Genomic DNA, 18,566 nt, shown 5'->3' with positions numbered 1-18,566 from the left:
TCCAGCAATCCTTTGACCACCCCCCACCTCCCACCTCCCAGCAACTTCTAATTCATTGATCCAAATACCTTTTCACTGTCTCTCAGGTCCTAGTATCCTCCCTTCCCTTTTTATCCAGTCTGAATTCCATAGTCAGTCATTATAATTAATACTCACTCCTTTGTATACATCCTCGATTCCTTTGCCCATCTCTCACCATATTCACTTAACTAAATCACTAGCCTGGATAACATCAACTGTTGGTCTACTCTGCCCACACCTGAACTGAAGGATGTGCTGGAGGGAACCCACAACCATACTAATCAGTGTCACTTTAAATTCTTGACTGTTAATCTCAGGTGTGTTCTTAATAGTGACAAAAGTTCTCTAGTACGTTTACTTTCCCACTCTCCCAGAAAGCAATTTCATATCTTCTCCTTTCTCCTTAAACTTCCAATACCTCCTTTCCTGTCCTCACTGTCAGCCGATGACCTTGATTCCTCTTTCATTCTTTCATGTAGGAAAGGGAACAAAAAAGACATATGACATAAGGGTCAGCCTGGTGGCGCAGTGGTTAAGTTCACACATTCTGCTTTGGTGGCCTGGGGTTCACCAGTTGAGAGTCCAGGTGCAGACCTACACACTGCTTATCAAGCCACACTGTGGCAGGCGTCCCACATATAAAATAGAGGAAGATGGGCACAGATGTTAGCTCAGGGCCAGTCTTCCTCAGCAAAAAGAGGAGGATTGGGGGCAGATGTCCGCTCAGGGCTAACCTTCCTCAAAAAAAAAAAGGCACAACATAGAGAAAACAAAAAACAAAATGGCACTTGTAAATCCTACCTTATCAGTAATTACATTAAATGTAAATAGATTAAACACTCTAATTAAAAGACAGTGGGTGGCAAAGTAGATAAAATCATCATCTGACTATATGCTGCCTATAACAGACCACACTTTTAAATTAAAATATACAAATAGTAAAAGTATAGAAGAAGATTTATCATACAAATAGTAACCACAAGAGAGCTGGAGTGACTGTACTAATCAGATAAAATAGGTGTTAAGAAAAGACTTGTTACTAGAGACAAAGAAGGACATTTTATAGTGATAAAAAATTCAACCCATCAAGGAGGTATAACAATTATAAACATACATTCATCTAACAACAGAGCCTCAAAATACATGAAGCAAAAACTGGCAGAACAGAAGGGAACAACATAGACAATTCAATAATAATAGTTGGAAACTTCAGTACACCATTTTCAATAATGGATGTAAGGCCTACACAGAAAGTCAACAAGAATTAGAAGCCTTGAACAACACTATATACTAAATAGACTTGACAGACATCAATAGAACAGCCTATCTAACAAGAGGAGAATATATATTCTTCTTAAGTGCACCTGGAACATTCTCTCCAGGATAGACCATATATTAAGCCATAAAACAAGATTCAATAAATGTAAAAGGACTGAAGTCATACAAAGTATGTTCTCTGACAAGAATGGAATGACATTAGAAATTGATAACAGAAGAAAATGTGAGAAATTCACAAATAAGTAGAAATTAAACAATACACTCCTAAATAACCAATGGGTCAGAGAAGACATCACAAGGGAAATCAGAAAATACTTCCAGATGAATGAAAATGAAAACATACAGCAAAACATTCAGTGCAGCTAAAGCAGTGCTTAGAGGGAAATTTATAGCTGCAACTGTCTGTATTAAAGAAGAAAATTATCTCAAATCAATACATAACCTTCCATTTTAAGACACCAGAAAAAGAAGAGCAAACTAAACCTAAAGCAAGCAGAAGGAAGGCAATAATAAAGATTACAGAGGAAATCAATGAAATAGAGAATTTTTTTTAAATAAAAAACTCAATGAAATCAAAAGTTGGTTTTTTTTTAGAAGATCAACAAGGTTAAACAAATCTGTAGCTAAAGTAAAGAAAAGAAGAAGACTCAGATGACTAAAAACAACACAAGTTATTCTCTCACAGTTTCTATGGGTCACAAGTCTGGGCATGGCTTAGCTGAATCCTTTGCTCAGCATCTGCCCAGGTGAAATCCAGTGTCAGCTGAGCTGCAGATCTCGTCTAGAGGTCAGGGTCCCCTCTTCCAAGCTCAGTTAGGTTGTTGGCCAAATTCAGTTCCTTACAGCTGTAGGTCTGAGGCCCTCAGCTTCCAGAGTCCACCCCACCTTAGGGAGTTCACAACATGACTGCTTTGTTCCTCGGCCAGCAGGGGAGCATCTGCTGTTGCTTTTTAGCTATCTTAGGGCTCACCTGGTAAAGCCAGGGCCCATCTAGGATAATCTCTCTTTGATACTGAGCAGCAGCTCACTCTGCTCACTGTGATCTGAGCCAATTAATCACAATAAGTTGGAGATTGAGAAAGGAAGTTTAATTAGATTAGCCAGCTAATTGGAAGACAGATAACTAATGACTCAAAACCCGTCTTCAAGGTTTACAGAATCTTGAGGCAGTTATAGGGAAGATGGGCAATGAAGAGGGGCTTCAAGGATGTTGGGCTCCAGGCATCACTGGCTCCAGGAATCACATTGTTCTATTCTTCTGTCAGCTGTGATGGATACGTTGTAGGTGTGTTTCCCACCTGTGGTCAGCCTGTTCCTGGAGAGAAACTCATAGAACAAAGTTTTAATTTATCCAGGTATCAGGGAGTACATACGTAAGTGGAGGCCATAAATCAGGAGAGCATGGGAATTTTTTAAAGTACGTGCAGAGCAGCGAGTTGTCACACAGGGCTGGGGCCATGTAGCAAAACAAGATGGCCTCACTTTTGCTAACTTACATCTTGATTAACTCAGTGTCAGCTGATTAGGGAACTCAGTTACATCTGCATAGCCCTTTTTGCCACGTGAAGTAATCTAATCACAGAGTGATATCCCATCATATTCACAGGTCCCACCCAGGTTCAAGGGGAGGGAATTACACAGCCCATGTACACACTGGGCAGGAATCTTGGGGGCCATATTAGAACTCTACTTACCAAACCTTCTCTTCTCCCTGTCTTCCCCTTCTCGGTTAGTGGTAGCTCTATTTTCTCAATTGCTCAGACCTCATGTGATCTATCAGCACATCCTTTTGGCTCTAAACTTGTAGATACATCCAGAATTTGAACACTTCTCACTGTTTCTAAGACTGCCACCCCAATCCAAGCCACTGTCATTTCTCACCTGGGATAATGGAGTAGTTTCCTAACTAATCTATCTGCTTCTGCCTTTGCCCTCTCCCTGTCTATTATCAACACAGTAGCTAGAGTAATCCCAATAAAACATAAATCAGATCATGTTACTCTTTTGCTTGAAATGCTATAATGGCTTCGCTTTTGGTAGAAGCCAGAATCCTCACAATGGCCTAAAGGCCCTGCACAGTTCCCCTCCCCCCACCTCCTTATTTCTCTCTTCTTATTGCTGGCTCATTTCTCCCTTGGTCCCTCTACTCCAGACACACTGGCCTTCTTGCTGGTTCTTGAATACCCCGGTCCCCTTCATCAGGCCCCTTCACTTGCTGTTCCCTATTCCCGGATTCTCTTCCCCTAGGTTTACGCAGAGCTCACCTTCACCTCCTTCAGATCCTTACTCAAATATCAAGGGGGCCCTGGCCACCCTATTTAAATCCTCCCACCCCTCCCCCTGCAGTCGCCCCATCTCCCCTGTCTGCTTCATTTTTCTCCCCAGCACTTGACCTCTAACATACCAGATACTTTATTCATTTCTCTTATTGGTTGTTTCTCTCCCGCATACTAGAATGTAAGTTCCACGTGTGCACGGCTTTTTCTGCCTTTGTTTCTTGCCACGTTCTCTGCTCCTAGAACAGTGCCTGGCACATATCACTGCATTTAGTAAATATTTGTCCAGTCGATGAGTGAACTTTTTAAAAATATTTGGAGGAATGTGTGATGTTAGTCTTGCCAAGGTGAAATTATATCCCACTTGTCTTATTATATAGAATCGCATTTCTCCTGCTTTTCTGATTTTATAATAACCTCAATATAAAGAACTGACTGTAATTGTCTCTAATAAGCTTTTTTTAAAATTATCAATTAATGTTACCTTTTTTTAGAACTTGTTCTTTTTGTTGACTATTATGTTTGGGCTCATTTTACCTGTGCATTTATTCTTGAGGAGCAAGTCATTTGTGCCTTTAAATAAAAAGCTATAGTTGGCCTCACAACCTTTTAAATGCAGTGTTTTAAGAAGCTAGGAATTGAAGATGATACTCAGTGAAAGGAGAACTATATTTTTTAATGTTCCAAATTGGAAAGTTTGGGCATAATCCACTAGAAGTGAAAAATTAAGGGTGTCAAAAATATGGTGTTTCTAAATTTTAGGAAGGATTCTTAATATTTCTAATTTCAAATATTGTAAATCTTGAAAGATAGTCACTGTGTGTTACTCTCCTCTCTTCCTCATGTGTCTTTGTGTATATTTGTGACTGTGTGTGCAATTTCTCCCAATAGTCTTTTCTATTTCACTCTATTCTTGAACTGTTTGCTCATGCCAGGCCCTTCCTACAAGTTGACTATCATAAAACTGGCTTATACGTGTTTGTTATTTATTATATCTAGTTAAGTAGAATATCAGATTCCATATTTGTTTTTGAGCAGGTGAGTTCTTTGCTACATGGCTTTGTTTTTAACTTTTGTTGATTAACTTCTTTTGATCTTGTAACTTCTTTTTTTGTTTTTAACTTGTATTGATGCAGTGGCTTTTGGTTGAATAATATTTTAATCTGTAGTGGCTGGGCCCTGGAGGATTCCAGCCTTACAGTTCGTCATCCACATGATCTAGGAAAGTTGGCTAACTTCTCCTGTGTTTTCTTCATCTATTTATAGAGTTAATTTCCATCACTGAGGATTGTGGTGAGAATTAACTAACAAAGGGAAGCGAAGAGTCAGCATTTGATTCTGAAGCTGAATCCCTGTTAGATTAGGCCTGTGGAAATTTGCAGTGCCTTTCACTTCCTGACTGCTTGTAAGCTTTTCTTCTCCTCTTAACTCTTCCTTGGCATCCTTCCTTACCTTTCTTCTTTTTGCTTTTTGGCATAAGTCTCACAGAAGATAAGCAGGGTAAATGTTTCATGCCACAGCTCCTCTCTCTCAGCCGGTCAGTGCCTTTACTCTCTCCCTCTCTTCTCTTGTCAGTCAACGAGTATTTAGTGAGGGCTCATAGGGCGCACGGTGCTCTAAGAGGGAGCTGAATGCTTAATTCCACTTCGCAGTTATCCAAGCCTGTCCCACTTCACAAATGGAAACCCAAGCCTGCCTGGAACAAGAAGAACTTCTTCAGTGTTAATCCTGTGTTAATGAATTTGTTAAATTAGTCTCTGCTGACACACAGAAGACAGTACTTTGTTATATGTAAGAGATTTTATTGTCTAATCTGCACAGAACTTCGAGGGCATTGATGAGGAAAGATGTTCTCAGCGCAGCCAAGGAGTGTCAAGTTAAGCCAGTATCAGCACTGAGCGTGTGTGTTTGAGAAAGATCTGGCCGGAGCAAGGGTCATTTTCAACTCCCCTTTGAAAGGTGCAGAGGGAGTTTCTTCACTATCGTTAAGATCTTTCACTATTCAAATCTGATAAAGAAATTAAGGAAATATCTTAAAGTTATCCTTTCAATGGATGATCGTTTTTATTTTCAGTGGACTCTATTCTAGAAAGCTTTTAAAAACACTTAAGAATACATGAAATGTAAGAAAATCTAAATTACAAAAGGGAGCACAAGAAGAATGAAAATCATGGATGGAACCATTAAAAATGAAGACTGGACAAAAATTTGTCATTGAGACTGGACAAAACCTGCAGTGACGTGCATATTTGCCTTTGGTTAGACTAAATTTGTCTTTAGGCCTTCTAATGATCAACAAAAAAGGAAAGTTAATTTTCCAATTTACTATACAATGAGATAAAAATAAACGCATTGCTCAAAAGAAGCAAAATTATTCTGGTTACAAAAACCTGCAAGGAATTTCTCCAAGGAGTCCATGTGAAACTGACCCTGAGTTGCAGGCAGGGCGGGGGTACTGTTGTAGAGCTGTTTCCTGTGACAAGTGGCCCTGCAGACTCATGTGTCACACCGAGTGCTGGGCGCTGGGCACTACAGGAATACTCTGTGGACTGGGGCAGCCCAATATGTGTGATCGCAGAACCTGGTTCTCTGCGGGTCTGACTTGCGCTAAACACATATTTTAGGAAATCTGGAAAATGGATTGCGTGTCATTGTTTTTAAATGTCTTTTTTTTCTCAGATGAACTTTGTTAAATGTTTGCTAACAGTGATAGACATGTTTCAGGAGTGAAGCTCTTTACTCCAAGTGCATACCAATACTTAACGCTTTAACAGAATGTGAAGTTTGAGGTTGGATTGACTTAATTTGCAAACTGAAAAGCTAAATAAGGGGGCCGGCCCTGTGGCCGAGTGATTAAGTTTGCTTACTCTGCTTCGGCAGTCCAGGGTTTCGCTGGTTCGGATCCTGGGTGCAGGCCTAGCGCCGATCATCAAGCCATGCTGAAGCAGCATCCCACATACCATAACTAGAAGGACCTACAACTAAAATATACAGCTATGTACCGGGGGGCTTTGGGGAGAAGAAGGAGAAAAAAAAAAACTAAATAAGGACACTGCCTCAAGGGGCCATCTAACCTTATGGATGGCTGAAGATAGGCCCTAATAAAAAATTCACCCAGTAAATTGTTTTGAATCTACCCTAATGTCCAAGACAAATGGCAGCATAAAATCCCCGAGTTCTACCACACTCTTTGTTACAGTCACAGTAAAGTTAGCCTGGCAGATTTTTCAAGCCTGTATAACCAGATACCCACCTGGTGGAAGAGCTCAGAACACTCTTTAAAAGTTGTCTAGCTTTGAGCATTGTGACTCCTTAGTTTATCTCTGAAGGTAGAGTACTTGCCAGATATATACTGAGGAAATGAAATGAAGGCACTTGTTAAGTAGGACTGTTATTTATAAACCAGTTAAAAATTGAGGGACAACCTGCCGAATGGAACATACTTGGTTACAGAACAGGTGACCTGTCGCCATTTTTTTTTCCTGGCAGGAATTGGTTAACAAAGGCATTCCTTGTTAGTGATAATAAAACTATAGCACCCTGACATTTAAAAAGTAATAATAAACTACTTGTCTTAAATGCTTAGAGAGCTGCATGCACTAGCTCATACAAAATGACATCATATTATTAATAAGAAACAAGTTAACAAAAACAGGGGCTAGCAAACACCGTCTTGGACCACACAGAACACGTTTTCATCATTCGTCAAGAGCCTTTCTGCTTTCTTGACTCTTGCAGAATTAGGTGCTGGTTCTGAGTAAATATCAATGTATTTGCAAGGAATTTCCCAGTGGGAAATAGGTGCTGAATACCAAAGACTGTTTATTGTCAAAGACTAAAAAATGCTTCGACTTTGTGATGCTCATTACTGTGACTTTTCCTGTTAACATCTGCCTAGAAGTCAGGCATCCAAGGCTTACGAACACTTAGCCTGTGGTCACTCAGTGAGGATCAGTGGTGGTCATGAGGTCAGAGACAGTGCCGGTTGACTAGAGCAGCATGCTAGAATCAGGAAAGTCAGCTTCTGGCCTTCACTCACTCAGGGGTTTGATGATACGTGTCATATCTTTTGAACGTTCCGTATCTCAGCTTCTCCGTCTGTTAAACGGAGTTCATAAAAACTGCCCTGGTCTGTCTCACAGGAGTGTTGCAGGGACAAATTAGATAAATGTAAAAGTGCCTTGGAGGTAAAGCCACTCTGTGAATAACAATTAATGAGATGTAGCTACTGAAAAGTATGTTGCCGAGGCTACACTCGTTCATCTCCGCAGGCTGCCTGACTAGATAAGGCTTCGTAATGGATTCCTGTCAAGCAAACCAAACCCATCTTATCAGTTCCTGACTGTATAGTATTTAATGGAAAAAAATCTCTTAACAAATGCGTTACCTTGATACAAATGTACATTAAGAGTCAGTCATGTTTGAATTCAATAAAACCTTTCTAAGTAGCTTCAGACGATCTCTAATATCCAGTTTACAGTTTCTGTAGTCATTTTGGAGGGTGAGGATTTGACGGGTTTAATGAAGTTGAGAAATAAGTATATGAAACCTTGTGTGGGGAAGAGAAGTTAACTAGGATTTTTTTCTCAGGTAATAATTATTACTGTTTTTAAGCCTCTGACATTACCAAATTGAAATTTTTCCTTTGTTTATTTTATAAAAATGTTAAATTCTGGTCTCCATAAGCCATATATTTTTTTCTGGTGACTTCATTTTCTGTCCAAGTTAACATCCTCATTCGCAGTCATACTCATGACACAGACAGACTCACTCACTGCAGCTCAAAAAACGTAACCACCAGCTCTTTGAAGACAGAAAGAAGTGGAGGCGCTGACCTTTCTTGAAGGAATCCCTTAGGCGCTCTGACTCCTCTGCCCTTTCTCTTCACATAAACGCACAGAGAGTTCCTGTGTGAATTGACTGCACCCATGTGTTCACTCCTCGAGAAGGAGAATTGAGCAAGTATGTAATTGTTTGGACATTCATAAAAGAAGTCCTATGCAGGCTCACTTTACAAACTTTTGTTCCTGAGCCAACTTGATCTCTTTCTTCGGCAGGGGACCATACCTGGTGGCACTGGGGAAATCTTGGCACCCGGAAGAATTTAACTGTGCGCACTGCAAAAATACGATGGCCTACATTGGATTTGTGGAGGAGAAGGGAGCCCTGTATTGTGAGCTCTGCTATGAGAAGTTCTTTGCTCCTGAATGTGGTCGATGCCAAAGGAAGATCCTTGGAGTAAGTATTGGAAACGTTTTTATTCTGAGTGAGTTTTCATGCAGGATAATTTTTTGTTATGAAACCCTTCCATCATTTTTGCTTTTTATTTTCTTCTTGCTTGATTCCCTCTCTGCTTTCATCACTGTTTATTATTGTAAAGCAAAACTAAATAGACCCCTGTTGAAGTATATCGGACTCCTGGGGTTAAGTTGTCTTTGGTTTTGTCTTACTGAGGGCTGGTTTGTCTAGTGAAAGTCTAACCACTGTGGGGAGAAAATAATTTACTGCGGGTGTGCCACCTCAACAGGACCCTGTTTGCTCAGGAATGAGGAGGTCGCACAGGACCACACACATCAGAGTTCTCAGAACTGACACCTCCACTGTTTTAAATTAAATTCCATAGCTTTTATAAGAGCAGCGTTCCCCCATTTGTCAGAGTTCAGGCACAGGGCACAGATCTCATGAAATACATAAAACATGAGGCTTATAAATGATATTTTTCTTGAATGCATATAATGTTTAAAAATATAACCTCAGTTTTATGAGAGTGTACATGTGATAGAAAAATAATCAAACCACACCTTTTTTTTTTTTTTTTTGCAAGAAGGAAGTCATTTAGGAGTCAGAATCATAATAAATAATGATGAATGAATGAATTTCCTGCTCTGGAATACCCAGTTTGCATCTACAAAGTAAGGGTTAGGCATTTCCTATGGGTGACCAGGAGTTGGAATTTTTTTTTTTAGAAGCAGCCAAAAATGCGTGGTCTCATACAAAACTCATACAGAAGTTGAAAATGGCATTGCTGAATTCTAATATTCTCAATATGAAAATATAATAATGAAACTCTAATTCATATCAGTTGAGAGAAAAGGTAGTATGAATTATTGAGTAGTCTTAATTTTAGAAATTAGGACCCATCTTTAAATGGGTCCAAAACTTTGAGGACACTTAAATTGTAAATACACCACATGAAATATTTCTGTATTATTAATTTGTACAACATGTTGGTAACAAAAGAGTAGAATAATTCAGGCTATTCCTTCCCAAATGACAAATAATTCATAAGTAGAATATATATTAATACTGTTTTAGTATATAAAAGTTTTCTGTGGATTCTAGAGTAATTAATAAAACAAAGTCAGGTAAACCTCTTAGAAGCAAATGAGGGTCTAGGAAGTGGGCCTTATGCTCATTGCTTTAGAGATGGACCAGAACTTCACTGAAGGGACAGATTCTCTGGATTGTGTTTTGGTGGTTTGCTTGCCTACTGAAGAAGGCATGGTAATCTTCTCGAGGATAGAAAGGAAGTGCGTTCTGGAAGCCTTGGGAAATGATTGGACTCACTGTACGTTTGTTGTACATGTTCATGGTGATCTTTTCGGATCTGCACAACTGTCATTTCTTCCTCTTGTCCTTTAGTAGTGAACTATGGCATTTTCTTTAGCTAATGACTTATTGTATATCACTTTATTTTCTTTTGATGATTTTTTTATTATAAAAGAAAATATTTCACTCTACAACAATTAGAAAATACAAAAAATGTAAAGAATAAAATTAAAATGACCTATACATTTACCAATCCCAGATAATTCCTGTTAACCTTAGGATGTATTTTCTTCCAGTTTGCTCTTTAGAAGTAATTCATTTAGAAAATTGTAACCATACTTTATGTATAGCATCCTCTTTTTTTGTAATAAATGTTATGGAAATAATTTATTAACTATTCTTCAAAATGACTTTTAATGGCTCCATCTCTCTCAACCTAAAGAAATGATTCCTTGCAAAATCAACTTCCCAAAACTTCTTTTCCTAATTAAAATCTGGCCCAAGTCTTTGAAGCTTGGTCTGTTTACCCATAGGGCCATTGTTGACTGGAATCCATGCATTATGGTTCAAATTTTAGACACTCATTTGAGCGTGTGCTTAGTGCAGTCACAGCTGGTTTCCCAAATCTAAACACGTGTTAAGCTGATTGGATTACACTGATTATGTTATTGCTTCCATAATGCACCAAAGTATAGGTTTGTTTTAGTTTTTAAATGTTTTGCCCTTCCTCCATGACATTTTCAAGATATAACTATGAAACCTTTATAAGTTAATGTTTCCTGACACCCTTTTGAGAGAAAGCAGAATGTGTTGCAGCTTACTTTATTTACCACATGTATAATGTTTAAATACCACAGTAATCATTCTTTAAATAAGTTTACTGATGTTGATTTGTGAAGAACGCACATATTATATAGTGCATCAGTTTAGATGATTGGTGAGCCTCTCGTTAAGTGTCTCCTGTTACTTAGATGAAAAGCTCAAGGCAAAGACACAGCCTGTGTGTCTACTTTGGGTCCCTTTAAAAGGGTATATTGGTCCCATTAGTAGAATAAGCACTGGTGTATTGTCTTCTTTCTTGACATCCAATTACCTTTCTGTAACAGGAAGTCATCAATGCCTTGAAACAAACTTGGCATGTTTCCTGTTTCGTGTGTGTGGCCTGTGGAAAACCCATCCGTAACAATGTTTTCCACTTGGAGGATGGTGAACCCTACTGTGAGACTGGTAAGGTCCTGAAGCCGTTCGTTTCTTACATTTTGAATAAAGATAAAACGTTAACCCTTATATTGCTATAAAGTTCAAAGGAAATACTAGGCAAAATAGTTTCCCTAATTATCTTAGGAGCATTTAATGTTAGTCTAAATATATAGCAAAAAACTATGTAAAATTTTTATGTGACTTTGTCAAAACATGTTCCCAACGTCATTAAGAGAAGTGAGCATGTAAGCATTACTTAGAAAAATATGTTGCTTGAATTCCAATAATTTATGGATATAAATTCTACCAAATCGTGCAGGTTGAAGCCATCTCTTACACTCCAGTAGTGAATTTTCAGTGGTTATAAACATGAGAAATGTTCAACTTTTGAACAGGATATTGATTTCTCTTTAAAGCAACTGTCTTGACAATAAATTGGAAATCCTTTGTTACTGTTCCTGAATGAGAGGGTAATTCTGGCATGGATTGCTTCTTGGTGAAATTGTTTTTAATAAACTAGGCTCTAAGGACCAGACTACTACATTTGTCTTATTACCTAACCTGTGAACATTTCCTTTTCCTTCCCAAAGGCTGTAAGTGACCTTTCATAACACTTATTTGTTAATATTACCCTTACTTAGATATTACTACCATGCAGATCTAGTTCAAAAAATAAAATATTTTTCCTTTATCATGCCCCACCTCGCTACCGCTGCTTTCCCACTGTGGAGTTTTATTGTTGTTCTACCTTGAGATTCAAAATTGAAAATTAGGGGCTGGCTCAGTGGCACCACAGTTAAGTTCACGCACTCTGCTTCAGTGGCCCAGGGTTCATAGGTTCAGCTCCTGGGCACAGACCTACACACACTCATTGAGCCATGCTGTGGCGGCATCCCTTAGACGAAATAGAGGAAGATTGGCACCAATGTTAGCTCAGGGCCACTCTTCCTCACCAAAAAAAAAAAAAAAAAGAATTGAAAATCCCTCAACCCCTCTTTGCCCATTGAATATTTTCTTATTTTCACGTTTCTTTTAGCTCCTTAGTTAGGGCCAGTCTAGATCTATGCCATACCAGATGCCAGGAAACCCTATGGAAATTCCAGTGAACTATCCCATGGGCCGTTTTGGGACAGGCTGGCTACAAGTTGCCTACCCTGATTCAACCAGAATATTTCACATTTTGTAATTCACTTAATTCTTTTAAGAAAGAGCTGTTTGTTTTAGAAGCTTTTCAAGACCTTTTGGCTAACTGGCAGATAGCCTCTATCTAGCCAAAACACATATAACCTATCTAGCCTTAGTATCACATTTAATGTAGCCTAAGAAGTCATATTTTTTAAAACCGAAAATTGAAACCAGCCTGATGGCACAGTGGTTAAGTTCGCATGTTCCACTTTGGCGGCCCATGAGTAACACAAGTAGTGAGAGTAGCCACAAAAAAGAAAATAAAAATGCTGATGAGTTCTAATTGAGTAATAGTAAAGAAACGTCCTGTCAAAACTGCTTTCTTCAGAAGGAAATCCTATTAGTATTTTATAAACCTGTGATCTGTGTCTAGTAAGTGGTGTTCTCTGGTTAAGGATTTTCAGCATAAAGTCATAAAATTGAAAAGAAAATACAGCAAACAAAAAAAGTGGCTAATACTGTTGTGTTACAGTCCAGCTAGAAACTCAGTCATGGCACTTATTCATGGAAGTTTCCTGTGACTTTTTTTTCCCCTTACCAGGTCAGATTCACTGTGAAATTTGCTAAAATCAGATATTTCTTCTTGACTTAAGTTCATTAACCTTATTGTTGCTAGTTATTGGAAGTTCTCTTGTATTTTGTTGAAACAGTCATATCTGTTGTTAACTTATCGAAGAGTGTTGTTCTTCATATGTATTTGGGTGTTTAAGTAGTTGGAGAAAAATGAGAAAAATGGAAAAATATAATAAAAGATGTTAAGTTGTGTAAATAACGCTTACTGGGGTAACCTGAAATATGCTGTACATATATCTCAAACCAAATATTACGCCATCTGAAAGTTTTCCAGTTACTACTAACTTTACCCTCATCACCTCCCTTAATTCTAAGTTGTGGCTGCTTTCTAGGAACTATCATTCTAAAGCTTTACCGTGTTTACATTATGTCTCCCACACCCCTGCCCCCATTGCAGATTACTACGCCCTCTTTGGTACCATATGCCGTGGGTGTGAGTTTCCCATAGAGGCTGGCGACATGTTTCTGGAAGCTCTGGGCTCTACCTGGCATGACACTTGCTTCGTGTGCTCAGTAAGTAAACTCCTATTTCCAAATTAAAGTGGCTTAGTGTGGCCCGTTCTAGCCTAACCATGAAGTGGCAATAACAGTATCTTTCAGTCCTTCAAACCTAAAAATATTTCTACAGTGATTGTGAAAGTTGTTTATGAGAATTTTTGGCGCCTTTTGAAATTATTTGGTGCAGAATAAGATGCCTACCCCTTTAGAGAAAATCCTATTTTTAATACATTTTTGTTTACAAGGAGAAGCTATATATTTCTTAAAACAGAAAAGTCCTTTACTTTTTTTAAAACTGTTTTATTGGAATGTTTTAGTAATTTTTGGAAACATATGTAATTCTTGAAATAGAGATAAACAATTATAAAAATCTATTATTGAATAAACACTGGAAGTAAATTATATGTTGATCCATTTCCTTCCTTAGCAATAGTCCATGAATATTCTTTTCTTTTTGAGACTATAATAAATATATAGTAATATATTTACCTACTTCATTTGATACTTTAATATTTTTAGTTTTATTTTTAATATAATGATAGATTCAGAGATTAACGTTAACCTAAGATGTGTATTTTTTAATTTAGAAAGTAAATATCCAGTAAAGTTACTCTGTTTAGATGTTTTATTTTTTTATTAGAGTTAATATATCTAATATTTTTCAATACTCATTGTATGACAGGAAAAAAGTCATGTTAATTGAAGTTGAATGATTTCCCCAAACGTTACCATTATTTATCTCATCCATCTCTTGGACTTCGTAAAATCCATAAAAAGTAACAGCTTTTAGAGGATTTGCCTTCTTTCTCTGGTAGAGCTGCTCACGAGCATTATAAGTAACAAAGGCAGTAGGAGAGACAAGAAGACATAAAAGTGGATAGTTAACTGACTGTGTAATCATCCGGCGACCAGATGTTGACCAGGGTTTTCACTCTAAGAAACAAAGAAATTAATTAAAAAGAAATCTCGGGTATCCTGTACCTGTGTATTTGGGGGCTTGGGAACATTTGGCAAAGCCACATTGTGTTTTCTTTTTGAATGCTTTGGCTCTCTACAACAGGAGGCAGATTTAAAGCATTGGTTAGAATTTGGGAACAGAAATTATATTTAATGTGACCTCTTTATGTGTTAATTTTTTCATTAGGGCTAAGTGCTTCACTCCCAGTAAAGAAAAATAATGATCAGTGACTTAAATAAATTAGAGTGCATTCCAGGAAAAAGTCATTCATTCTTGCTTTTGAAAGATTACATGAAATATCGTAGTAACTGTGAAATGCCCAGGTGTCTAATACAGCCAACTGAAGTGATTTGTCATATTGTCTGTTGAGTGAAAAATCATTTTCCCCTTCTTGTGTATAAGTGATAAAATAATGATATTCCCTTGAATAATGCTTCTTTTTCAGGTATGTTGTGAAAGTTTGGAAGGTCAGACCTTTTTCTCCAAGAAGGACAAGCCACTTTGCAAGAAACATGCTCATTCTGTGAATTTTTGAAAGTCAACAGTTCAGGAGATGAGAAGAAATTTAAAGAGAAAGAGGAGAATTAAAATTACCAATTAGTTTTTAGATTTAATATTTATATGGAATTTTGAAAAATAATAGTGGCCCTGAAGGGATAAATTTCAGCTTTAAAAACCAAGTCTATGAGGAAGTATTTGGCTTTGTAAAGTAAAGACACAGTTTGGCATTTATTATTACTTTTTTCTGTATTTTCTGTCCATAAAATAACTTTTATAAAAATCAACTTCCTGGTTGACTATTAAATTCATCTTAGAATTAATTAATGAAGAATTAAATTTTAGAATAAAAACCTCCAACCTCTGTGCTGAAATAATTATACTTTCTTTCCTTGTTAGGTAGTGATGAGCAAATCTGTAAAAGGCAGTGAAGATGCCTTACACTTTATCAATAAGTGAAACGTAGTATTTTTTTTTAAATGGTGTTTATCTTTATAGCAGTAAATAGGAATTTAAACAGAGAATTTTACCAGTGGTAGGTGTCAGTTTTTTAAACATTGTGTGTACATTTTTTTACAGTTGATCATTCCAGTAGGAAAGGACAATGAGATTTTTGATCAAAATGTGTCATGTTAATAAGAGATGTTATATTTTTCTCTCATCCCCCTCCCCTAAAAAGCCACCATATAGCTTATAAATCTCAAATTTTTGCTTTTTACTAAAATACGGATGTTTCTATTCATTGTGTATGTTTTATCACCTGTATTAGTCGAACTCCATTTAAATGTTTTCCCTTCCCTCATGTTGCGATAAAGAGCTAATTGAATGACTTTGGACTCTGACAGTTTTCTCTCTCTTTAAAGAGAATAAGTAGAAAAGAATGTGGTTGGGAATTACGGTCAATCAGAGGATTGGATCCAGAAGTTTTAAAAATTCCCCCTTTTTGGACAGTGAATCAGTTAGATGAGTTTCAGAGTTATGTACTGACTGATGAAGGTTTGAGAGCTCTCTTTGCAGAATAATTCTTTGTCTTTGATTCTACATTAGAAAAATAAAAGATGGGCTTGGAGATATGATAAAATCTAGATTTTGTTTTTGGCCCTTCTCTCTCAGTAATAAGTGAACCACTTCCTGAATGTGATCACCAAGTTTGGAAAGTTTTCTTCACAGGGGTTTGGTCATCTGAGAGGGGAATATGATTAATAACTCAAACTGGCCCATTATTTCTTTTCTTCATTGGAGGAGAAAAGTTATGTAGATAACCACATGAAGACAGAGAAACAATTATGGCAAAATCACGGATCCTCTTTGCCCAGTGAGAAAAGAGATGGTGGCGTTTGATAGTTTTCTCTTTGTTTCCAGAATGGATGAAAGCCCAGGATCGCACTGAGTTATAATTTAAATCTGTTTGGGGCAAGGTGCTTTTAAAGTTGAGACAGAGCCCCAGGTCCTTCCTGCCCCGTCCTCAGTGACCTTTCACCTCCATTGTGTGCGTGTTTGTTGTGGAGGGAGGGCTTAGCTAAGGTATTTGTTTAACCTCCCTAAGAACTTCCCAAGGCATCTATCCTGAAAGCTGTTAATTTATGGTCGAGCAGATTAATATTATATGCAGATAATAGTTAACTGGGGATAAAGGAATGAGAAGGTGTCCCCCTTCTCAAAGTGGCAAAGTGAATGCGTCACCAGTGGCAATCCCAGCTCCCTCCTCCCCTCCGTTGTGGAGGGAGGCAGGACGGTGTTGTTGAAGTGCTGGGACTGAATCGTGTGTTATTTCTCATTGCTGCTGAAAGCACCCTGGGAAGACGTGCTGGCTGGCGTGGACTGTCACGTGTCTCAGTGTCAGTCTGTTGCTTATACAATAATAAAAGGAGTTGGGGGTTTTGTTTTGGTGTGGTAGAGGGTTTTTTTTTTGTTATTTAGTTTTGCCTTTATAGATTATATGCCAAGATAGTATTTGATAAGTCAATGGCATTTGGGTATTTCCTTCAAAGAATTTTATTTGACCTGGATTTCTTACAAAATTATCTTACATTAAGGATATAATTTTTATTAGACTTTTCTATGTATTATTCGTGGAGCGTAATGTTGCATTTCTCTAAGTTTTATCCCTAAAAGGGTAATGTTGCTTCCTAATTTATCATTTTGTCTTTGTGCTTTGTCCTCCTCTTCCGTGGCAAAGCTTTATCTGCTCCAAACCAGTTAATCCTGTGAAACACATACTGATTATAACCCAGAAGAATCTCTGTATTTTCCAGTGGGGAACGCCATATTCAATACACCAGCATTAATCTTTTAATAACTGGCAGAGCACTTTATTCTTCTGGTGAGCTCCCTGAGTATTTATTTTTCTTATTATAAATATTCCATGTCAGTAGTATTTTTCTAATTATTACCTCTTTGCTATAGAGCATTTACTTTTAGTCTCTCTGGATGTATATTTTGGAGTGGGGTACTCAGTATGATATGGATTAAAATCACAGTACGTGACTCTTAAACACCCCCTACCTGGATTTCTCAATTTCCAAATTCAGTGATAGGTTGAGATTTAGAACATTTCTCTAGACTTGCAAGGACTGAATGTTGCCCGCTAAGGTAGCAGCCTAAGAGTGATGCTCCCTGCTTATGCTTGCAGCAGCATACATGTTTCCTACTGATTCACGTTACATTTAGAGTCAAAAACTAAAACCTAATTATTTGATCACAGTATTACGATAAATAAAAATAAGAGTTTAAATCTTGAAAATATTAGTGCAGCGTTATATTTAAAAATTATCTACAACAGAAATGTGTTCTTGGTACCATTTTCAAGGGGACTATATGAGAACCAGTTTTATAGACAATAATTCCCGCCTCTCCCTGCTCAAGTGTGAATCTTGTGTTCTGGTAATTTTTATGATATTTGGAGTTTGGTCATCCCTATTGGAAGGAGAGGCTTTTCAGACATCAGGGAAGGGAAAATGTACTGAATCGTGTTACGCAAATCTAATGGGGCTTCAGTTTGTGCCCCTCCATCCCCCAGATGTAGGGTATTGGGTTTGGATTCTCAATGTATCATTAATATTAATCTCTGTCTTCTGTTTCTTTAAGTTTTTAGGTTTGTATCTGTCTGTGCTGTATTGCTTTTGGATACATTTTCTAATTAAAAACCACATGAGAAATATAATCAGTATAGTAACGCCTTGATGTACACATAATAAATAAATGGCTGCAGTGATCTACACGAGCTCTCCTGGGGTGTTTTTGGGGGGCAGGGGATTGGTAGCCGGTAGTTTCCATGAAGTCATCATGGGAAGAAGTCATGTTCACAGAATAGGATGAGAGGAATAATTCTTAGAAGACTCCGTCTTCTATGACCTTTGCTTATCAAAATGTCTCAGAAAAAACACATTTGAAAATACTGCCACATTTATTCTACTTTAATTCATTTTTATGTTCTTCATGTAATAGGTACACAATAAATCTTTGTGAATTAATAGATAAATAAGCTCTATTGTCTTTTAAAAAATATTTGTTGCTGAAATTATTCATTG

At 37.6% G+C, this 18,566-nt stretch overlaps 1 protein-coding gene across 8 annotated transcripts in view; it reads left to right on the top strand.

The window, feature by feature from the left end:
• The window catches only part of PDLIM5 (PDZ and LIM domain 5), a 196,142-nt gene extending 177,886 nt beyond the window's left edge, over positions 1-18,256 (top strand). For all 8 annotated transcript variants that reach the window (XM_070505354.1, XM_014839400.3, XM_070505353.1 and 5 more), the window contains 4 exons: positions 8,633-8,813; positions 11,231-11,351; positions 13,480-13,595; positions 14,984-18,256. In XM_070505354.1, coding sequence (XP_070361455.1) covers positions 8,633-8,813; positions 11,231-11,351; positions 13,480-13,595; positions 14,984-15,073 — 508 coding nt within the window. In that variant the 3' untranslated portion in view covers positions 15,074-18,256. The remainder of the gene's footprint in view (positions 1-8,632; positions 8,814-11,230; positions 11,352-13,479; positions 13,596-14,983) is intronic.
• The last annotated feature ends 310 nt before the right edge of the window (positions 18,257-18,566 follow it).

Source organism: Equus asinus, chromosome 3 (assembly GCF_041296235.1).
Source record: "Equus asinus isolate D_3611 breed Donkey chromosome 3, EquAss-T2T_v2, whole genome shotgun sequence".
NCBI classification, from domain to species: domain Eukaryota; kingdom Metazoa; phylum Chordata; class Mammalia; order Perissodactyla; family Equidae; genus Equus; species Equus asinus.
The sequence above is the reverse complement of the archived record's forward strand: the minus strand, read 5'-3'. Positions and strand labels throughout refer to the sequence as shown.